Source organism: Penicillium robsamsonii, assembly GCF_028829455.1.
Source record: "Penicillium robsamsonii strain IBT 29466 chromosome Unknown utg000001l_segment0_segment0, whole genome shotgun sequence".
NCBI lineage: Eukaryota > Fungi > Ascomycota > Eurotiomycetes > Eurotiales > Aspergillaceae > Penicillium > Penicillium robsamsonii.
The window spans coordinates 1,767,780-1,791,969 of record NW_026643219.1 but is presented as its reverse complement, the minus strand read 5'-3'; the positions used below and the strand labels follow the sequence as shown (position 1 = coordinate 1,791,969).

The following is a 24,190-nucleotide window of genomic DNA, read 5'->3' as shown; positions in this document are numbered from 1 at the left end:
TCGAAGTTGCGGTCACCCACATAGTATGCTATACAGTATGTATGGAGTACTCGGTACTTACTCCTGTATTATTATTGTAGATAAGTACATTTCTTTCAGAATGTGGCGCCCAGAGTCCAAACCTGAATTGGAGAGGAACGAGATATCACATCTGCGCTAACATGCCAATCTTCCAGCCTCGTGATTATTACGCCCATGAGACACTTACACGTGGACATGTCCACATACAATGTACGGACTACCTACGCGTTATTCCTTATTCGATAATAATACATTCATTGACCGCTTGTAATGATAATCTTTTTTTATATGTACAAAGAATGTAATTGATAGGAGCCAGCTCCATTTTTTTTTTTTTTGGTTTTTTTCTTTCTTCTTTCTTTCGGTTGGAAATAGTCGGGTAAATATCAACCCGCAAGTACCACATCCAACGAATTCGGCGTGAGCCAATGTCTCGTATAAAATCCACACCCATCTATATGTGGCAAAGAACAGGACATGATAAAAAAAATGCAAAGAGCTGCAAGGTAAAACTCCGCATGACCCAAAGCAATCATGCTTCTTCAATCGTTAAAAGAAATTCGTAAAATCGTGGCTTGTGCGACCATAAATCAGTCGAGTGCAAAGGGTATCAAACAAACATAATAAGGAAATATGCAAAGAGTGTCAATGAATCATCTTAAATCATAAAAAAATCACAGGTGCCTAGAAGGGGGCGCCATTCACATTGAGAGAGGCACCACTTTCGCGACCCCTTCGGAGGGCTTTGGCCAGCATCAGCTCGCGCATCCAGTCAATTCGCTCATCGCGAGTTTTGACTGCAAAATGATGGGCTTTGCTGCCATTGGTGAAGATAGTTTTGCGCTCATAGTTAGAGCTGCTGGGTGATGGAATCAACGAGAAAGCAAAGGCAGTGTCTCCGCGAGTGTCGTCTGTGCGCTTTAGAACAGTCTTCTTAAATGCGGCTGTCAGCTTGGAGCTGGAAGCAAGGGAAGAGCAAGCCACAGCGTAATCGTCAACATCGATGTACTCGAGGGCTTTGGCGACCTGCTGCGAGTCCTCCTCGTTCGTATACATGGCGAGCTGGGTGCCGCGGAGGGCAAAGTGATGGTCTTGCCACTCATGGCGTAGGAAGCGAGCATTCTTTCGCTTCTTCATCCAGCCAGCATGGATTATATCGGTATTAGGCTCGCCGGTGGGACTGAAAGGATTGGGGCGGCAATGGCCAGCGCGGGGAGTGCGATCCAAGTCCTCTGGGGTTTCAATGGGCTCCATCATCCGGCCTTCATCCAGACGAGTCAGAACGGGGGTAATGTTCGAGACAAAAGATGGCTTCTTTCTGTGATTGTCAAGCTTGGTGGATCTTGGGCGGTAGATTGGATCGGTGGTTGGGTATTGGTAATGACCAAATCGCATATCAGGTGGGACTGATTGCGAGATGTTTCTCTCAATTGGACCGAGTTGAATGGCCGTCAAAGGAACATCCATCTCAGAGAACGGTGTGGACTGTTCATAGTGGGGGTCCTGGCGATAGTAGTCGGATGGAGAGAAGACTGAGTCTTGTGATACAGTAGACACTTCCGGGATGTGGCTTTGAAATGGCCGTTTCCTGTGAACAACCGAAGGGGTGATGGTTCGTTGTCCGGAAAGGGCGGGTGGGGAAAGAGCAGAGCCTCCTACTGTATCATAGCTGCTTGGAATACGAAGCCTGGGAAGGCTTCGGAGGTTCTCAGCCAGAGTTCCAGGAGAGTCAGATCCAGGAGAAGGAAATGTATCTCTCGGGGGTGTTGAAGGGTCGTTTACTGGCCTCAGCCGGCTCAGACGCTGGAAGTTCAAAAAGTTACGGACATTCTCCTGGGCATCTCTAGGTTGCACATCGTGGAGCTTATCCTGGGAAAGAGGAAGATTGTTGGGTTGGACGGGACCAAGAGCATCAGAAGAGGCGACAATTGACGGGGTCACATCTGATTTCGGCTCCAGCTTGGATGGCTTTGCGAGATTGCGTGCAGTGGCCGCATTTCCTGGGTCACCTGTAATAACCATTGAACTTCCCAACGATTCAATCGGAAGGTCCCTGACCATGCGAGATAATTTTGCGTGCTGCTTTAACCATTTGCGGCAATCCTCTCCCTTGGAACATCTGTGAAGTCTGGGCAAGACTTGCTCGATGCCGACGATTGAAACAGAGTCTTCGGGTCCAAGTACCCGTGCTCCGCGGCGACGGCGATGTTTCTGCTGTTGTTGAAATAGGTACTCTCTGTCCTTGCGCGCAGATTCTTCATCATACGCCACTGGGGTGGAAGTGCAAGTGACACCGACATCAGCCATTGCCGACTGTGGAGTTGCCTCCCTTGAAATATGCTCCGGTGGTGGAATGGGTGGGAGCTCTTTGTATGAGACAGAAACCCTCTCGCGCAGCTCGCGGATCGAGTTCATTAATGTATGTCGCTTCCCAAAAGATGAGATGTCCAGTTCTTTTAAATCTTCTGGCTGCAGTTCCAGGAGAATGGATCCTGAGATATCATTGATGAAAAACTTTTCCACGATCTCTTGGGCCACATTTCGCTTTTGCATCCACTCAACAACATCTTGCGGAGTCCAGCTCGAGACATTACCCTCATCGGGTTGTGTGGGGGCACTGTGGAGTATCACATCTGGAGTGTAGTTCTGAGAATTGACCTTTTCGGACCGAGAAGGGACAGGGGTATCTCTCCTGTAGGGGCCAAGCTTGGATGCAGCTGGATACAAAGTTGTGGTAGCACTACCAGGTGTGTCTTCGTAAATCAAATCAACCTCAACGCTCGACTTGATTTCCATACCATCCGAGAGGCCGAACAGGTGTGGCCCTGTTGGGCCAGCAACAGGATTTTCGTCGATATGGAAGTGAAAGGCAGTTAGGCCAGTAGAACACGGCGTCTTGACGTCGTCTGGAGTCGACGCAGTGGTGACACTTGCACTTCCAAACTTCAAAGTCCGGTTAGTTGGTGGTCTCATAAAACATCTCAACCAAACAAGACATACCGAACGAACACTCCTGTGTGATGAATCTTCGCCTGACTCTGATTGTGAATCTGAATCGAAATCTGTGTCCAGGATATCGGTATACTCCGAGTATGTGTTGGACCCGATCTCTCGCGGCGCCGAGAACGACCTACACTCCTTCCCTGCGGGATACTCGAGTGTAGGAATATATTCAACTTGGGAACTCTAATGAACGATTTAGTACACCATTTAAAGTGGCGGGAGAGAATGACAAACCATTTTGAGCAGGTGATGTAAAGTCCAACCGAAAGGCAAAGCAGAAACCCTGTTTGAGAAGAAGGCTGGAAAGCCGTATCAAAGGATTTGTAACGTATAGTTATGAAGGATCAATAGTATATGCCAGGGGAGGGTGATAATGTCAAGGCAAATAAAGTATCAGGAAAGGTTTAATATTATTATCGTCGCACAGCGATGATTGTAAATATATGGTTCATTAATGTAGATTGAAGATGTGCTGGGAAACCGGGCGGTTGGAGGTTTTATGTAGGTGGTTATAGCCATGGCAATTCCGACGAAAAGAGTTGCCAAAAAAAGCCACAGTCAAAAATAGCTTTAGACAGAATTTTCAGCCAGTCGAAAGGATGTGATGGTTGGGTATGCAGTTGCATGAGACGACCAGCCGCAGAGGCCAAGGAACAGAGGACCCTAGTAGCTTCCCCAGTCGCCTTTACTACCAATGATTGGTTAGTCGCTGCAGTTATCTCGCCTTTACCCTTGACGAGATACGGTTATTGGTTGAAAATGCAAACTAATTGCACCATCCAAAATTAACTATTGAGGGGTAAGCATCTCAGAGCGGGGTTGGAAAAACCAGCGAGAGGTTAGGAAGAACGACGCTACTGCAGTGATGGCCGCTCGGCACCCTTCGACTGGTCGTAAAGGCATGTTCCCATGTTTGGTGTGGAGATTTGAAAGAAATTACGGACCAATGGTTTCTAATTGCTTATCACATTGGCGCTAAGGTAGCCATCCGACGGTTTGATCACACACGGGAAATGTGCCCATAATCCTTCTCATACGGGACATTAAGGCCGATAATTATAGCAACAAATGATGATTGTCGGTTAAGTAGACTAGAACGTTGATAGTTTTTCATTAATATGCTATCCCAAAAAAGAAAGGTCAATGCTAATCAGTTAGTAAATACTCTAATCGAAATGAATGCATGACCTGAATTGGAAAGAATTATTGTAGAGCTTTTTTTAGAATCCATGGGCACGAGGTCATTCCTGGTTAAATCCAAGCTCGTCTATGTTGTACTTACACCGTTCCTCGAAATGTCCCCTCTTATGGACCCCACAATCAATGACCACTGACTCGAGCATGTTTGAAAAGTGACTGATCATCACATATGCAGCCTACGAGCTCTTTCACATTGTCGATGTAACACTCCCCGACGGACTTTTCCTCCTCAATTCCTCCGCCATTTTATTGTAATGACTCCACAGTGGTTCTCACTCAAATTAAAAATTAAAAAAACGTGCACGGAAACACGTGCTGCTTTTTAGATGATGCACTTCGGTTTTCGGTTATTATCTCCCTTGGCGTCTTTTGCCTTTCTAAAGAAGGATGTTACAACCAGAGTACTCGTGTGACAAATTCCAAATTGTTATAAAGGGCGACATGATTGTAGATTCTTATCTTATATCTAGGTAGAGTCCTGATTCAAGTCGAACTCACCCATTTCAAATAGCTTAGTTGCTACTAAAAGGCGAAAACATTCCGATAGTTAGATGCATCATATTGATCTAGCGCAGGTAAGTACTAGTTACGGAGTAGTGCAGCACTGATTACATATGTAGTTCAGGCACACAGTATACGTCCAATTTGAGCAATCTTATGTGATGAGCAATAGCAATTTCTACTTCAGCTAAGATCTCACATACAGCATACAGAGTATTAGATACACATAAGTATATCTTTAAAACCACTATGACGATGCTCATTTCATTCTAGTCTTATTCCTGAATGATTTAAAGCACGGGGTACCAAGCAATCGGGGTAGTTCGGTACCTGGCATATTGGAATTTGAGCCAGTCAAGAATTATCCCGAAATAAGTCTTATTTCTAAGTAATGACCTCTAGCCCACAAACAAGTCTTACCACATAGTTAATAGAATCAAATGGTAGCTCGTTGAGCGTTACCTAGTTGGGCTTTTGTGGATGAACGTCCGATGTGCTATTCGCTAGTGATGAGGCGATTGGTTGTCTGACTATGAAATACGGAGTAAGAGGAACAAAATCCTCGTCAGCTGCTAAATGTGTTGCCATTGGGTTAAAGAGCAACAAAAAAAACCTCCACCTGACTATACCCCAATTATGCCTCAATTGTTCCGAATGGAGCGCTTAATGCCCATAAGATATCTGAAAATAGATATTTAGTATTTTTTTGATCTGAAGACATATTTGTCAAAGCTATTATTAGCAAACGCATCTTAATTTATTCAAATTAGGGATAATTAGGAATGTATAGGTAGCTACATATGTAACTAGCTTACTAGATTGGCGGTTAATTGTTGCTAATTAAGGGATATGCTATCTGCACACTAAGGTTTCCCCGCCTCTGCACGGACAAGGCACAATTGGTTGTGGGTTCACCATTCTCTGAAAGGACGAGCTTTGGTCCACCGCCCGAAACGCTAAGGCCCTGAAGCTCACGAGCCAATAATAATCAAAATGTGGAAGCTTGGCATGCACCAGCTGCCGCCGAGTCACCCTTGAACTCCACTTTTATGTACTCGCCATCACCAAATTGTGACCAACTAACTCGTCCGAAACCAAAGATTCCGCAGCCAAAGAAGCGGTCTACAGTTGTGCGATTCAACATTGGGACTCATATGAGAGAACGAAGGAAATCGAATCTGAAAGATTACTGGTATGCGCTGAAAATTTGAGTGACTGCCACTCCACATATTGCGGAAAGAGTGGCACGAGCAGAAATGCAAAACAAAACGTTATCATACGCACGGACGATGTGATTGCAATTGAATCAACCTATTAGCACCTGAGATGCATCATCTTGCTCAAACTATGGACCCATGCTATCACACACCTTGCCCAGTCCTTTCTGGGGAGTCCACAGAAGCCGATCAATGCACATGCATATTCTGACCAACAAGTAACTTACCCCTGCAACAAATGTTCCCAAATTTAGGCCAGGTTTGGTGCCATTTGTCCTAGCCGCAAATTCCAAGCCGATGTTCGCATAATCTCCCGGGTTGGATCGTCCAATGGTCGCTAACCAGGTCAAAAAATAGAAGCACTAAACATGCAGGTCAGATCAAAAATTAGTCTTTAAAGTCGTCCTCCTCCAGAGCTAATGGAATAACTTCTATCTCATACCATTCTATCAACATCGTCACTGTTGCATTGTGGAGTCTCTTTTGTCTTTGATAGACAGGTTTGAGAGAAATTATTCTCTCGCTTCATTTGTTTTTTTACTACTCGAAAACAACTAGCTCCGCTGGCGGCCCTGTGATATTTTCCTTGCGATTCGGCATCTGTTGAACAGATCGATTACTCCCCCAGCCCCGCACTTTATTATTTTAAACACCCGAGAATCCAAACCCACCATGGTGAACCCAAGGACAACTACAATGCCGACTGCTATGACAAATGAAGCGCCTAAGCCCCCGGCCACAACCTATAGTGACACTTCAGATAGAGGGAGACTACACAAACGTTCGCGTTCTGGTCAGTTACTATCTCACTATGATCAATTGGGAATTCATGGCTTGTCATAGTTTCAAACATTGATGCGGTTTTTTGTCGCTGTTGCTAATACCATCTGGTTCTACAGGTTGCTTCACATGCCGCCTGCGACGAAAGAAATGCGACGAAGGCCATCCCTCCTGCTCAGCATGCACCAATCTATGCCTGAAATGCGAGTACAAACGACCCTCATGGTGGGGAAGCGCAGATCAACGGAGGAATCAAAAGGAAAGAATCAAGATCAAGATCAAGCAGACAAAAATGATGGAGAGACGTGGATCGCTTCAAGGTATGAAAAGAGACCGGGGAAATTTGAATGCTCCTCTAACTTTTTATGCTACCAGGTCATATGGATCGAATTCGCGCAGGAATTATTAGTGCAGATTCGCCCCTCATTGCAGAATATGATTTCAACCGCTCCAGTTTGGGTGAGCCTGGTGACCCATTCACATCTCATATTCACACGGAAGCCTTCCCTCTAGGTGCATACCCGCCGCAATATGCTCCGTATGAAGTCGATGTCAGAACTGAGCGACAGACCTTTGTCAATGATATTCCATTACGACACGACTCATCCGTGTCAACATTCAGTGCAATGGGGCCGCCCCAGCTCCACAACACCCTTCCTAATTATCATGGAGATGAATGGCTACAGGAAGACTGCTTCAGGCAAACGGAGCCCAGTTCTTTCAATTCAACAATAATTCCACAGGGCTACGGGCCTACTTTGCCATATTTTCAGACAACATCAATCCCTGTGGAGGATCACGACCGCCCCCTGCTGGAACACTTCGTGGAACACGTTTTGCGCATGATCTTCCCTATCCTTGAAGCGCATCAACAAAGTGCGGCACGAACAAAGGTTATTCTGAGCGCACTTGAGACAAACAAGTCATACTTGCATTGTTGTCTCAGTGTATCTGCTATTCACCTCAAAACTACTGTTGAGCTCGAGGGCGAACAGATCGACCATGACATTATGAGACATCGTTACGAAGCAATTTCCCAATTATGCCAGTCGCTTAATCGCGATACTGATCATGAAAATATCCTTGACGCGACACTGGCAATGATCTTCTTCCATTGCTCTGTTGGTGCACCGGATGACTCTCTGCCCGATATTCCATGGAGCGATCATTTTCAAGCTGTCTCAAGTCTGGTGAATAGGCTTGAGCTATCAGCAGCGACATTACCACAACCAAAACCTCATATAGTGTCACCTTTTAGCATGTCCCTTACATCCTGGATCGATATATTGGGAGCAACGATGCTAGGCAAGACCCCTCAGTTTGCTCACACTTATCGCTCTAAGCACCTGACTGGAACATCATCCGGACTACGTGAGCTAATGGGATGTGATGATCGCATCATGTATCTCATCTCGGAGATTGCTTGCTTGGATTCCTTGAAGTCCGAAGGTCGGATGGACGAACTCACCGTCTGTCACCATGTTTCTGCTCTTGGCACACAGCTCGAACACACCGAGTCTGCTGACAATGTGCTCGCACATCCTTACTCTGTCACTGGTACCATTCAACCTGAGCAGCTCACTAGTAACATCAGCACAATCTTCCGCCTTGCGGCTCGCATATATCTATGCAGCCTTGTTCCAGGCTTCGATCGGAACGAACAAAGCATTGTTAATCTTGTATCTGCAATTACAAACGCTCTCCAATTCATTCCCGCAGGACCCTTTGGTTTCGATCGATCTCTTGTGTGGCCACTTCTTATGGCTGCTTCCTTCTCAACGCCAGCAAGCTCATTCCGCCATGTTCTGGCCGAGCGAGCTGCTGCCCTCGGCGAGATCGGTGATTTTGGCGCATTTGGTCGTATGTATCGACTCGTTCGGGAGGTCTGGAGACTCTCTGACGATCCAGAGCCGCCTTTGGATGACTCCGATAAATATGATTCTCAGTACTCTGTTATGAAACAGGAGCTTCCATCATCACCTGGAACTGGCCCTTCCAGTGCTCCCACTAGTGTGAGATACATAAAAAGGCAAAGCGTGCACTGGCGAGACATTATGGATCGCAATGGCTGGCGATATTTGTTGATGTGATCTGACTTGCTATTTTCTTTTCTTGAAAGCTTTGGCCTAAACGTTTAGGATTTTCTTATAATTTTTGTCCGATATTTTTCTTTCGCGATATATTTGGGTGGATGCTTGAAGGGAGTTTTGATTTCAAATATTTCAAGGCGTTCGGTGATATGAAGATGAGACGGTTCTCTTCTGGGCATAAAGCTCCTGGTTCACGTATTATACCACTGTCGTTTTCAATGCCAATGATTGATTTTCAATTTCCTCCACCTTCATATGAGAATATGTTTGTTCCTCTGGGTGCATTTCGTGCATAATGTATAAATTTAATCTAACTAAGCCACCTACAACTTAACGTATTCCACTACCGAGCGGCCATCTCTAAAACACGTAGTAAATGCGATAAATTACAGCTTAATATCTCAACAACGGTAGTCTATATAGAGCTTTCCTTATAACCTAATTTTTTTAGGTGATATCTAGTCTCTTTAGAGAGTTTCGAGAAATTTGATGGGTCGGTGACTGAGATATATCTATTTCTAGATTTTGGTAACGTAATTTTCGGTAATTTTTGAAATGATAGTAATATAGTCTTCTAATCTTTTTGAAAATTAATACATGCTACTAGAAATGCTTATCGATACCTATCCACTAATAGTGAAAATTAACTTATAGTTGTTGAAATAATCTATCGCATTTACTATGTGTTTTGAAGATGGCCACTCGGGGGTAGTGGCCACTCGGTAGTGAAATACGTTAACTAACTAGTTGGAAGCTAACTAACGTATTTCACCACCGAGTGGATCACACCACCGAGTGGATCAGCAAACCCAACCCTATGAATTTAATTCCATTTATCTCAACCAAAACGCCATTAAATTAATTCAACTAATTAACTGGTCTATCTGGACATGTTTCTCTTCTATGCCCTGGCAATCTGCATATTCCACACCCCCGGGGGGCCGCGTACGTGGCTGAATAGCCGATTCTCTAGGTACACTGGGATCCGGGGGAGGTGCTTCACCTGCTTCCTGTTGCTGCATAATTAATGCAGAGGCTTCTTCGACCGAGAGTCCTTCTTCGGAGGGTATATGCCTTCGAGATCTAGCCCGCTTTTGCTTCTGCTTCTCGTTAGCAGCGCGTAAATCGCTGACTTCTTTCTCGAGAAAAGCAGCAGACTGCATAGTGATTTAACAGGCTTTTAAAACCTGATTTATCGCGCAATTTAGCGGGCTCGGAGGGCTCCTCGATCTAGTACGAAGTAAAGCTTTAATTGACGAAGCTTGCTTTTATAATTGCACGTAGTTCGAGGGCGTTTTAGGGTCCCAATCGCTCCCCCTACTCGGAGGGGGGGTAGGAGTTCGAAGTTGAATATCTAGCTTCGAGATCACTTGATCAGGTGCAAAAGGTACTAAACCAGCTGCTTTAAAGCTATTCTTAATCGTCTCCGATTTAAAAGCTTCGATTCGTGCGAGGGGGTATATTTCGAGGAAGTCAAGTTTATCGATATGGTTAATCCGAGTCCGCATTTTCATTTCAGCCAGCCGACCATACGATCGTTTTAACACCGTAAAACAGCCGATATCGAGAGGCTGTAAAAGGTGAGAGGAGTGAGGTGGCATACAGATCGGTACCACCTTATTTTACTCACAGATCTCATCGAATTTCGGGGTTAAATGGCTTCCATGTCCGTCGAGTATTAAAAGTCGATACCCCCCCTTCGTACGTGAAGAAGTCGTCGGAATAAAGAGCTTTTCGAGCCAGCGAACTCCAATTTCATCAGAGGTCCAACCGTTTAGACTAACTTCAAATCGCCAGTTATCCGGAAGGCTATCGAACCAAGATTCGAGGAAGACTTTGCCTTTAAAAATCACACACGGAGGCAGGGCCCACCCCGAAGCATTCGTACATTTAATAGTAGTCACCCATTCACGATTTCTAGGTTATAAAACCGGGCGCCGACCGTAGAAATCGCTCCTCGTAACTACCTTAGCTGTAGCGATTAATCCCATCGCGAAACCAGTCTCATCGAAGTTATAAACGTCATCGGGGTCGATTCCGAATTAAAGGATTATTTTTCGAACCACTCTCGAATAGTTTTCGGGTCTTCGCATTTCGCACGTTCGTAATTATACCGTTTTAAGAATCGGGAGGAGAGTAGAGGACGTCGTTTAATATATTTTATAACCTAATTTTCGCCGACCGAAAGAACCGGGGTAGTTCCGCGCTTTTCGAGGAGAAGATTCGCCATTTCTCGTATCATAGAAGGCCGGGGGGCTGATCCACGAGAATCCTCTTCAATATCTGTTAATTTCTGGCAATTTACGCGGGTTTCGGAGCGATTTATGAGACCATTAAGGCGGTTCCGTAAAGAGGAGAATGGCACTTCAAAACGACGCGATGCTTCGCGTATAGAGGTAATTTGCTGGTTTTTAATAGCCTGGATAGCTAATAAAAGCCTACCCTCTTGCTCTGCTGAATTACTAGAGGATCGGGAGCGAATTGGTGGCATAGTGGGTGGTTGAAGTGGTTAAGTGGTAATTCATGGACGTGTTTTCGTGTCGCTGATCCACTCGGTGGTGTGATCCACTCGGTGGTGAAATACGTTAGTTAGTTATGTAGACTAATAGTAGGTAGCCCCTCCTACAGCTCATTCCTCCACGTCAAACAAGCACTCCAAGCTTTGTCCTTACGCTACCAGCATATCTAATTTAAGTTTGAGCGAGCTTGGTGAAACATCCTTCGACGCCTTTGTCCCACCAAAATGACAAGAAGCGCTAGATACCGTCAGTATAGCAAAGACACCAATGTCTTCTGTTCTTCTTTAGATTTGAACATCCAACTACTTCTCGAGCCTCCCCACCCTCCCTAGCTTTCATGTAGCTTGCTTCATCTTGAAGTACCCACGTCACTCTATATATATTCTATTTTATTTTATCGATTTAACATACTCGAAGCTACAGTACATGTATATAGTATGAATATTACCTACAGAAACATCTGTCTTAACGTCATGGTACATCCATGGAGTTTTTATACATATTAAAAGTGGACTGTTTTGATAACAAATACTTTTATGGCAACACTTCCAAAGTTGATTATATATATTTTTGTCATTCTATCAAAGGTTTAATCAAGCACTCATTGAGCATAAATTCTACCAGCTAACAGGCAGTTGGCCGAAGCGTTAGTGGACTCGTTCTTCCCTTCGTCTCTATCTCAGATAAAATTTACTTTGAATATAACACTTGAACACATATATAACGCCTCATTCCCTATGCTGCTACTTTTTCCCCCGTGTTCCACTCGATTACTTAATCAGATATAACTGAATTAACGTATTTCACATGCGAGTGGATCACACCACCGAGTGGATCAGCGACACGAAAACACGTCCATGAATTACCACTTAACCACTTCAACCACCCACTATGCCACCAATTCGCTCCCGATCCTCTAGTAATTCAGCAGAGCAAGAGGGTAGGCTTTTATTAGCTATCCAGGCTATTAAAAACCAGCAAATTACCTCTATACGCGAAGCATCGCGTCGTTTTGAAGTGCCATTCTCCTCTTTACGGAACCGCCTTAATGGTCTCATAAATCGCTCCGAAACCCGCGTAAATTGCCAGAAATTAACAGATATTGAAGAGGATTCTCGTGGATCAGCCCCCCGGCCTTCTATGATACGAGAAATGGCGAATCTTCTCCTCGAAAAGCGCGGAACTACCCCGGTTCTTTCGGTCGGCGAAAATTAGGTTATAAAATATATTAAACGACGTCCTCTACTCTCCTCCCGATTCTTAAAACGGTATAATTACGAACGTGCGAAATGCGAAGACCCGAAAACTATTCGAGAGTGGTTCGAAAAATAATCCTTTAATTCGGAATCGACCCCGATGACGTTTATAACTTCGATGAGACTGGTTTCGCGATGGGATTAATCGCTACAGCTAAGGTAGTTACGAGGAGCGATTTCTACGGTCGGCGCCCGGTTTTATAACCTGGAAATCGTGAATAGGTGACTACTATTAAATGTACGAATGCTTCGGGGTGGGCCCTCCCTCCGTGTGTGATTTTTAAAGGCAAAGTCTTCCTCGAATCTTGGTTCGATAGCCTTCCGGATAACTGGCGATTTAAGGTTAGTCTAAACGGTTAGACCTCTGATGAAATTAGAGTTCGCTGGCTCGAAAAGCTCTTTATTCCGACTACTTCTTCACGTACGAAGGGGGGTATCGACTTTTAATACTCGACGGGCATAGAAGCCATTTAACCCCGAAATTCGATAAGATCTGTGAGCAAAATAAGGTGGTACCGATCTGTATGCCACCTCACTCCTCTCACCTTTTACAGCCTCTCGATATCGGCTGTTTTGCGGTGTTAAAACGATCGTATGGTCGGCTGGCTGAAATGAAAATGCGGACTCGGATTAACCATATCGATAAACTTAACTTCCTCGAAATATACCCCCTCGCACGAATCGAAGCTTTTAAATCGGAGACGATTAAGAATAGCTTTAAAGTAGCTGGTTTAGTACCTTTTACACCTGATCAAGTGATCTCGAAGCTAGATATTTAACTTCGAACTCCTACCCCCCCTCCGAGTAGGGGGAGCGATTAGGACCCTAAAACGCCCTCGAACTACGTGTAATTATAAAAGTAAGCTTCGTTAATTAAAGCTTTACTTCGTACTAGATCGAGGAGCCCTCCGAGCCCGCTAAATTACGCGATAAATCAGGTTTTAAAAGCCTATCAAATCACTATGCAGTCTGCTGCTTTTCTCGAGAAAGAAGCCAGCGATTTACGCGCTGCTAACGAGAAGCAGAAGCAAAAGCGGGCTAGATCTCGAAGGCATATACCCTCCGAAGAAGGACTCTCAGTCGAAGAAGCCTCTGCATTAATTATGCAGCAACAGGAAGCAGGTGAAGCACCTCCCCCGGATCCCAGTGTACCTAGAGAATCGGCTATTCAGCCACGTACGCGGCCCCCCCCGGGGGTGTGGAATATGCAGATTGCCAGGGCATAGAAGAGAAACATGTCCAGATAGACCAGTTAATTAGTTGAATTAATTTAATGGCGTTTTGGTTGAGATAAATGGAATTAAATCCATAGGGTTGGGTTTGCTGATCCACTCGGTGGTGAAATACGTTAACTAGTTAACTAGTTAATTCCATTGAGAGTTAGTTAAGAACGAACTGCTATAGCCACAGAGGTCGTTCTATATTTTGCAATCTCAGGGGAGCATGTTGAGTTGTTATAGTGAGTTTAAACTACGTACATACAAAGTAACTACTCGGCTTAACATTACTATTGATGATATTGTGGGTTTTGGGATACTGACATGCTCACCTTGTACTATGCTCGGCCCTTTATTTCTACCCTCCTGTAGCATATTCTTCTTCTCAACAACCACACTACTCAATACACTAGCAGCTGCATGTCCTCTTTGTCCCTCATAGAGTATTTATATCGACAGTGACCCAGCGACTCACCGTGTAATTCCATTGTTAGATATAACTATATTCTTCCATATGAGAGCCTCGAGCGAACATAAAGATTTATGTAGTATCTCGCAATATGAGACACGGCACTCTATTGCCTCGTTTGTTATGATACTACAAACATTGATCGATCAAATAAAGCAAATAGGAAAGAGGCTGGAAATATGAAAATATTGATCGCAAGCATTTGAGCTCTGTAACTGAACTTTGCAAAGCACCCAGCTACTTCCAGTTAGTGGCCAGAAATTATTGATCTTCAGAAGAGTACTAGTATATTGCGAAGTTTGAATCCTAGAACAATGGGCTTTGGGGGATGCAATCATAACCAAACATGCTGTTTATCGATAAGGCCCGGTGACTTAATTTGCTCCGTATATAATCCAGGACAAACCGTTTATTGATGAACCAGTTGGGGGGGGGGGGGCTCGAGAAGTAGTTGGATGTTCAAATCCGAAGAAGCGCAGAATACATTGGCGTCTTTGCTATACTGACGGTATTTAGCGCTTCTTGTCATTTTGGTGGGACAAAGGCGTCAAAGGTTGTTTCACCAAGCTCGTTCAAACTCAAATTAGATATGCTGGTAGCGTAAGGACAAGACTTGGAGTGCTTGTTTGACGTGGAGGAATGAGCTGTAGGAGATAGCCAAGTCAAATCCAGACCTCGAAATAGCAATGGGTCCTGACCTGCAGAAATAACCAGGGTAGAGCGCCTGAAGAAACCGGTCCTGCAGAGAAGACCCTGACTGCCGTCAGACGGGTTTGAAAACAGATGAGATAGGTGGATAAAATCCCGTAGCTCTTTTTTCGAGTCTACAAATAGTGTCAAAAGCCAAAGCATTGGGTCTCGTGTCTTCTTCTCCCTGGTTCTCCGCAGTTACGGCAAATCGCAGATACTATTTCGAGCCGGGCTTATGCAGGGGCTGCAGTGCGTTTCCTCAGAAACAATGACATTGAACCACCTAGCATTTCCCAAAATTAGCGTCAAATTTACTGTCAATTCATTGCACTTGTATTGTAGTATACCTCAAGAGCCTACCTGCGTGGAGTTGATCTTTGGTCTCATTCGTGAAACTAGGGATTCGTCGGTAGAGAGTGGAAGTAATCATAGATCTCGAGCCACAATACGCGTTAAAATCCCCTTTGATCGAGGACTCGAGCATCAAGAGGTTGCATCTCGCGGGTTATTTTTGGGTCGATTATATTGCAGTAATCATGGGCAGTTTCACAATACCAAGAGCTAGGAATAGGAGGACAGTCATTCAAATGAGCTATTGCAGCCAATTGTTCATACTCTTCAAGATAAACGTGGCGTATAGCCTGGCGCTGGTCTTTTAGTGAGGAACCGCGCGCTTTAATCAGACCTCGGGAGCGAACCACAGTGGTTTAGTAAGCCGCGACGGCCTCGACAGGGTGTAAAGATGAAACATCCAAGAGGGTGGCTACTGTTTCAGGGTACTCTGCAGGCAATAGGACACCAAGATTTGCTTGAGGTGGCGCCCGACAAGATCATTTAATCGCTGATCGACTCCTGGCTGTAGCTACGCGGTTATGGGGGTGTGTTGTGAATGATATATAGAACATCGAGATCCCCACTGTGTTTAACTCTTTCATTTCTATCATACAAGGCTTTCAATCATCAGCTGGACTGAAATTACCTTTCTCGCTTTCTGGGCCCCAGTACTTTGAAAGGAACAACTCCCAGACAGACGCTCATTGCCAACCCCAAAAAAACAAAATCACGAGACACAAAGCCCACCTAATTTCCCGTCAAGTCTTGTCGATCAAGCCTTTCATTATTTTCCAAAGTACGGTGAGCATCACATTTCTAAGGAGGGGAGGAAGCGGGAACTAACCGCCTACAGAACAGTGCAGAGTTGAAGATACACCTGACCATACATACGAAACTTACTCGGTATCATTACCGTCCTGTATGTTTTGTACTGTAATTTATTGCTCAATACATTACCACTGAGCCTTTGTGTTGCCTTGCTCCGCCATCATACACATCTTGGGGTCCAAGTGCTTGCGATTTCTCTCTTTATCCACACTGTTCCTCTTTGCGGCTTGAACCTTGCCTTGTTGGCTCAAACTTTTTATAGCCTCCCCCCGCCCTAAAAAAACAACTTTGTTCTCACGCTTCCCACACTGTCCTCGACACTGTCTGCGCATTGATTCGCAGTTCTATTTTTATTGTCTTACCTACCTCCATTGCCTCTTGATTATTCTCCTTACCTTCTTTGAAGACTTCTGTCATCGACTACTCCTGCATTTTATATTTTTTTTTATATCTGCAGCGGGTTCCATTCCTTGCGACTCGACATCATGCCAGCCAAGCCTGTCTTGCCTCCTCTCAAGACACCCAAAACAATGACGTTCCCTTCTGAGCTTCATGAGAGCCCTCTTACTTCTGCACCTTTCACTGCTGGGTCTGATTTCATCAAGCGTGAAGAGGGTAGCTCGACGCCAATCACTCCACCTCAGGCTTATACCGAGTTTCTAAAAGCTCTCACGCCGGTCTTCACCAGTCCTGTGAGCGCCGGCGTTGAGTTTCCAAATTTCAAATTCGAGAAGCGACGCCCCTCCCCGATATCTGTACCGTCAAGCGCAACAAGCACGGTTTTCTCTACTCGTGACAGTCTCTCCGCCCGCGATAGTCCCAAAGTCACCAGCGCCACCCTCCCCCCGCCCTCCCCCGCCCTAAGTCCACAGTCCGCCAGGCTCCCCACAACTCTACGACGTCTACGAATTCCACACACTTGCATGTATTCACCCGTGACGGAATCACCGGGGAGCGCACGGACAATCCGGTCTCCATATTCCCCCTCAGATTGGAAGATCCGGTACATCGAGACACCAAGGAGCGCGGGCGGGAAATCCGTTAGCGTGCGACAAGTTGTGACTAGGACTGTTACATACAAGCGGACACATTTGGATCCTCCCCCAAGAGGAAAGCGCCGCAAGACAAGTGAAAGCCAAGATATTTAATACTCGAGCCTGTGTTGAAGGAACACATGATCACATGTATCCGAGAAGGGATTTTGGCTTCGCCCAAGTACTAGGCCGTTTTGCTTTGATTTTGTTTGTCGTGCGTTGAGCCGTTCAGTTCAGCTTTGTTTTCCATTATTTTTTTTTATTCTTTGCTTCTGCTCAATTGTTGCAAGTCTAAGAGTCTAATCCTCATCACTTGCTAGAGCAAGTTGCGTCCCATTTCATTGTTATGCGATCCGGTTTGATCTTGGAGTTCACGGGTATTGCTTATTGTGTTTGTCGCTTAACAGGGATGTCCTGCTTGGCAAAGAGGCTTGGGTGGAATGAGAATGGAGTTTCTGACGTGGATTTTTCATATCCAGTCCTTATTTTTGAATACGTTGGTGGTGGAATCGGGGATACATACCTATGTGGCTGGCCTTCGGTGGGCGCTGCATTTACTTGCTTTGTTTCCAGAGCTCTGGTCTACTCACCTTACTATGTATTCATTCGCAAAAACATTATTCAACTTATTATAAATCTTGATTTGCAAAGATAACAACTCCCTTGTTTTTTCTATTTATTTGCCTTTTCATGGCCTGCACGCGACTCAAGTCTCGCGCCCCTAAGCCGAGGCGCCATGACTAAAATAAATGGACCCCAATGGCAGACCGTAACAGCTAGACAACGGTTTAGAGAACCGAGAGCCAGTGGACCCTCTGACAGAGTCGCGTTAGTTGAATCCTTTGGAACTATGCCTTGGCATCTGGGGCCAAATATAGTATTTTTGTCGCTTTAAGACATATCGAATGCCATGGGTCTAGCCCCGACCGGAGACTGGGTAGGTCCACGTGTCAGCCGCATTTGATGGTGTTGGAAATCCCCCTGTAAAAGAACAAAACCCAACAGTAAGGATTCAAACTAATGCACATGCAATGATGACTTCCGAGAGGCTGAAAACAGGGGTCGGACTACACATCCAGAACCCCCTAATCGACGTCACTAACTTACAGAACAATACAAGATTTGAAAGGCATCTACGGAGTATTTCTCGGAGACTTCTACGCGCTGTATTCAGATATCCAGTATACATACGGAGTACTGTTGGATCCTTCGTAGCTACAGTCTGGATAGGCTATCAATAGATCCCGAACCAGGAAACATGATACTGTATGCATATAGCTCTGTCCTATCAGCTTCCAAAAACCCATGTTTAGTATCGTAAGCTCTTTACTAAGCGCTATATGAGCGATAGAGACGCCCAATGTAAGCATACTCGCATAGAGTGCGTAGAAGGCTGGGTCAACGCGCTAGGCTCTTTGATCTGCTGTTATGAAGCAGAACTAGTGGCATGGAACAGCTAGTTGTGGCGACGAATTGCAGCGTTTCTGAGGTACGCCACAGCTTCTTGGTCCCTGCTTTACCTAAGACCACGGCCCCCAAGTTGAGCCGCGTGTCGCGCTTTGAGAGTCTGTACAGAGTACTTACTCGAAGGATTTGGTCGAAACCGTGGTACCATCAAGATCCTTGAAAGATGATGCCTGATGTTGGAAATTAGAACGTTTGAATTGGCCCTCTCCTTGTTCTCAGCCACCGCCCCTTACTACGTATTGCATCTTACCTAACTTTACTACTAGTACGGAGTATACCATGCACTTCCGGTGTGTTTTCGTGATGTATTTAAATACATGGGTGGTATTAGTATTACACTGTATCCATATCTTGATAAAAATATCGGAGAATACAAGACTAAGAATGAGATGGACTACGCGTATTATTCGGAATTAAGGATATTAGTATGCATATGATGCGCAAATCAAGTCAATGAAAGCCATTGATGTATTGTTTTTTTCGTGGAGGCCAACACCTAGTATGAATATACCTACCAGGTACAGAGTAGATTTCCTCGAAATTCAGAACAGATGATTGCAAAGTCAAACGTACAGTAGTGTGATTATAATTTCCAGTAAACCATTTTAGCCTTTTTTTTTTGTGATCGCACGCCGACATATGGATCAATGAGGAGTGAATATGGATCTACATGTACTGCCTGCTTTTGATCACCTTGGTACTTTATTCTCTGTGGGTACAATACGTTCAAAGGTGTCTGCCGAAGATGCAGGGTTGATTACGGAGTAGCAGGAATATCTTTAGCATAAGCTAATGGGCAAAATTTACAAGGCTGGCTGTCTATTGAATGCTTGCGTAAATTTCAAAACACAATAATGGCAATTTTCTTATTATAGCGCTCAAGCATGTTACTGGTCATGAAATATCCTAGTCAATTCCAGGCGTCACAATTTAAGGTACAGAGTACTGGTGTGGACCTTCTAAATATTAGGCAAGTATTTTTTACACGATTATCATTGTTATCACAGTGTGAATGTGAAGGCCAAACACCTGCTAGAAAGGAGACCTAGAAACAATATTAGACCCACCGTTAAAATAGTGACCAATCACCATGAACAAACCTCGGGATTTATGAGAGTCTGACCACGGGCCGCTCATTTTCTTTAATTTAAGCGCTGGCGCTATTCCCATAATAGACTAGCCTGTTCCGAAAGTGAGAACTAGCAATCATTGTGTCCTGATTGGGTAACTTCAGTGGGCTCATCACGCGGGGGAAGTTTGTCAGGGCTGGGACAGAGAGCAGTTTCGGCCACTCAGAGCAACCATCGATGTCTACTCCGTATATTTTCGCCATCCTTCACCCCCTAGGAGCTGCATGCTATTTTTGGACTTGAAATATTTTCATGCCAATCACTGTCGTACAACATAGTCTTTTGGATTGGCATTTAACGATTCCGGATCTTATCACTTTGACGCTTTAATGGTTAGACTCGAGTGGAAATTTTCAAACCTACGGTCTCGTCAGCAAGGTGAGGACGTATCGTAATAGTACTCCTTGATTCTTGGTATACAATTCGAGTACAAAAATGACCCGATCCAGTCGTGATCACTATCAGCGCTAGTTCTCTACATGGCTGCAGCGAGAATCAGCTTCCCCATCGTGAAGAGTCCAAATTTAGTAACACCGGCACATCTGCATGCAAGGAACCCACGCTTTCTGTCATCCTTGTTTGGCTTCGATGGAGTTAATACCGTTAATACTGCTGTGGGCCATTCCTGGTCTCACTTACAGACGTTGATCACGGGCCGTTTTCATATTCTAAACGCTGGTCAAGTTTTATGATTGTACATAGTTCTTAGGGTATAATCACCGGTATGATCTTCAATCGGATGTAAAGGATTTCGTCACTGAAGTGGATTCACATGCACTGTCCAGGGCCTTTCTGCAGTAAACTCATGACCTAACTAGGTGAATGTTATTTTTGGAATATACTCAGTCTCAACCTCATGTGTCCAAGAAATAGGTCGACGGGCCTCTTTTTCTGGCGGCCATCTCACAATGACAGTTTGCTAACATGTCCAACAACCCTCAATCATCCATGGTTCATCTTCAGGAACCAACCCTTCTAATAGATACTACAAATCATCCCTGAGCCCTTGAGATATTCATGCGATCTATGCCAAAGGACAAATTCACCTGGGTAAAGTAAGAAGATGACGTAACGGGACTAGCAAAAAAAAAAATAGAAATCAGAAAAAATAAGATAATAAACTATGTTGTACGTGCGATCAGCGGAAATTCTAACCATGTGAACATCACAGACCGAGATAATTTCACCGATTCGTCAGTCTGGAAATAGTATACAGATTGAAATATATCAATAGACGGAGACAAATAGAAGCAAAGCTGATACAGTCTCTATTTATGGATGCTCGTTTTTAATTGGACGGTAATTCATCTCAGGCCCTGTGGCGCACAGAAGGAAAGAGGAGGTTCCTAAATTTAACAATAGTGCATGCGCGAAACCACTAATCGAATCAACCAACATACAATATAGTGGATCCAATGAAGTAGGTAAGACTACTTCGTATTCCACTCTGCATATGCATTTGCCAAATATCAAGCTGATTGGTTCGAGCGAGTCGCTTTATTTGGATCCAAGACTAACAACCACTTGATAATATCCCTTCGGCTTGTTGTCCCACTTGTCGCCTACTTGTCGCATCTAAGTTATGCACACCTCCTTCTCTTATCCTGCAATACCTCTATTCTTAGAATACCTGCTTGTCAATTTTAGATCATAGATCGTCGCATCATGCAGGGGCAGCCCATCCCGTGTTGGTTCTACGCTGCAATTCACGTTCTCGTCACAAACCCCGCTGCACCAACGGTCCCAGAATACACACTGATGCATCTCAATGGCGCCTGGTCCATTTCGACCATTGAGACCATGATTAACACCAAAATAGGTCCGTTTCTGATATGTTTCGGGTCTTTTATTTCGAAACAATATCCTCAGTATCGTACAGTATCATACGAGCCCTATTCTTTACTTTATTTTCTGAAGCCAAGATAGCTATCACCTTGACTAATTCTAAATAAAGATACACCATCTGTGCGCAATGCTTGCTTTGACCCACCTCTATACGCCTGTTCGGACATCACCCCTTCATCGGCTATAGATCATCGCCATTCGATGAAGCTCGCGTGGACAACCAAGCACGCTGCTCCATAAAGCCCGGTGACTCTACCAAACACCCTTTAATGGGAAGAATCCATGATGTGATGGTTTTCGTTTCCCTTTCGACAATCGATGAGTGACTGTTGTTGTTCCTGAAAGACGATCGATGGTGAAGGCTAGCTGAACTATTCATATTCCTTGTCTAGATTTTCAACCTGTTTTATTATGATCGACAAGCAAGGTGCAATCTTCCTGGGGATGTTGGCATGCTTTTCAGTTCGCCGAACCATTTCAACCATGGTGATTAGTCAACCATTCCTAGGTTGGAACCGGTCGTCACACCCAACACTGAGCACTAGCTGATTGAGATATCTGATCTACCTAACAGATGCAATCCTGTACCGGTCACTCGCAACAACGACTGCCATTTAGCCTGCACATTCAAATAGGCATGTTGATACTCGACCTCTGGCTCTCCAATCCTATACCTGAAATTGGTTTTGGTAGCCCATGATGCAACCAGGATCTCGGAGCCAAGAACAGCAAGCGACATTTACTTATGCACGGCATCACATCTTGTCACACTGCATCGTCCAAAAATAGATTCTCGAGAACACGCCTTTGCTGGGTCGCCAAATCTCCAATCTATATAACAAAGGAAGTTCCCATAAATTCGAACCCTGGATGTTTCAAGATCATAAGCTTCAAAGAAAATAAGTCAGTGGGTAATCAAATCTAGGTTATTAACCAAGGAAGAGAAAGACTCACATAGGCGCTTCTATATTTAGAGGCGGGGCAGGCCAGGATTGCACGTTGTTGATGTGATGGGCCGGTCTCCCCCTGCGCATGTCGACGAGTAATAATGAAGATCCAATAATAGTCCAACTAGAAGTAGCTAGAGTGGCGTTTTTGCGGTCAAAAAATTACCCCATCAAGGCGGGAAAAAGTGTATCACAATGAAGCCAGAGAGAGGACATTTCTGGAATCCCGTGATCGACCCGCCTCATGGCCTCCCTTCCCCTCCATCAGTGCAGCTTTACTCCCATCCCACTTAGCACTCAGCCCCATACACGCTCCCTTTCTTAATCTGTCGAGCGGCGTACCTAAGCACAATTCAATCATCCCGTGCCCCTCCCAGACCGAGTAGCATATTTACTCGTCTCCGGCCTGACTGCACAGCCATGGCTCAAACACCACCCGCATTTACACCAGACAGCGAATTCGCTGAGCTTGAGACGCCACGCGGCACCGGCAATGAGGGCCTATCGATAACTGCACTGGCTCGGTTTGAGTTCGAGGCCGGTAAGGCCAACGATGGCACTAAAATCCTGATGATCGAGTGGGAGGACGACGATCTTACCCGATCCTCATCTGAGGGCTTCTGGAACGTTTCATGGACTGGCAAGACTACCGTTTTACCCGCCGACGAACGGCCGTCTGATAGCCTGCGCCGCTTCTACCTCTTATTGCCACCCAATGTCACCATCCCGCCTGTTGTGACACTATCATACGAGCTCCAGGGCACACCGGACGAAATAGCTGCTCTAGCCGAGAAGCGGCCCCTACGAAGCCGTGATACCTTCCAGCTGAACCCTCTCCCCGCAATATTCCCTCCTGGTCTGGGCGCCACCGGCCGGGCGGCCGGCAAGAAAGGCGTGTTACATACTATCTGGGCAAAGAAACGACTCCGTGTTCTTGAGCAGGAGATTGCTGCTGAATCACAAAACAACATTGAAGGAATTGCTCTACACATGGCTATTCAAGAAAAGGAGTGGATTGAGGAAAACTTTGGAGTCGGTTCGCGCGCTGTCGACTCGGTTGCCAGTAGCCATGACTCCTCAAATTCATCCTCCATTTACCCAGCCACACCGGTGTCGCCTATCAGCGGCAGGAAGCTAAGCGACAAGCTCAAGGGACTGAAACTGCAGACAAGCTCAAAGGACCTGGCAGTGAACGACAGTATGTATCCTTGGTCCCAATTGTTACTATGTTTGGTATCATTGAAACTAACCCAACCCAGATTCTACTCCTAATACCGCCCATCTTCTTTCGCCTCAATCTCCTGATGTTGCTGTATCCTCGTTCAGCTCATTCCGTAACGTTGCGCATAAGCACATCCACTCCATGCCAACGCCAGATACCAATCCCACTCCAACTCCAAGCTCTCACATCAACCCCTCCGGCCCCGAATCACTTAAGCCGGTTGCACTTTTCCCACCCTCAGCTCTGCAGGAAGCCCAACGGAACAGCGACCAGGGCGGGTTTGCATCCATGGGCGCAATCACGCGCACTCCGAGCAATGATTCCGGCGAGGAATTGTTCGCCAAGGCACTGAGCCCGCGCTCACCCGATCTCCCTCGGAGTCCATTCTCATTCCGTTAAACTTGAATTTCTCATGCCTGAT

The 24,190-nt window shown here is 45.3% G+C and overlaps 4 protein-coding genes across 4 annotated transcripts; 3 read left to right on the top strand and 1 right to left on the bottom strand.

Moving 5' to 3' along the window:
- Positions 1-705: 705 nt before the first annotated feature.
- Positions 706-3,261, bottom strand: N7447_000714 (SAM and PH domain-containing protein; the record flags this gene model as incomplete). Its single annotated transcript, XM_057224990.1, has 3 exons — positions 706-2,964; positions 3,022-3,207; positions 3,259-3,261. The coding sequence occupies 3 exons, from the start codon at positions 3,259-3,261 to the stop codon at positions 706-708; spliced, it is 2,448 nt and encodes an 815-aa protein (XP_057089006.1).
- A 3,377-nt stretch (positions 3,262-6,638) lies between these two features.
- On the top strand, positions 6,639-8,812 carry N7447_000713 (Zn(II)2Cys6 transcription factor; the record flags this gene model as incomplete). Its single annotated transcript, XM_057224989.1, has 3 exons — positions 6,639-6,735; positions 6,842-7,042; positions 7,098-8,812. 3 exons carry the CDS (start codon positions 6,639-6,641, stop codon positions 8,810-8,812), a joined length of 2,013 nt encoding a protein of 670 aa, XP_057089005.1.
- Positions 8,813-16,609: 7,797 nt separating this feature from the next.
- N7447_000712 (uncharacterized protein) lies at positions 16,610-17,272 on the top strand (the record flags this gene model as incomplete). The annotated part of the gene is made up of 1 exon (XM_057224988.1): positions 16,610-17,272. One exon carries the CDS (start codon positions 16,610-16,612, stop codon positions 17,270-17,272), a length of 663 nt encoding a protein of 220 aa, XP_057089004.1.
- Positions 17,273-22,967: 5,695 nt separating this feature from the next.
- On the top strand, positions 22,968-24,168 carry N7447_000711 (uncharacterized protein; the record flags this gene model as incomplete). Its single annotated transcript, XM_057224987.1, has 2 exons — positions 22,968-23,745; positions 23,807-24,168. The coding sequence occupies 2 exons, from the start codon at positions 22,968-22,970 to the stop codon at positions 24,166-24,168; spliced, it is 1,140 nt and encodes a 379-aa protein (XP_057089003.1).
- Between the last annotated feature and the right edge of the window lie 22 nt (positions 24,169-24,190).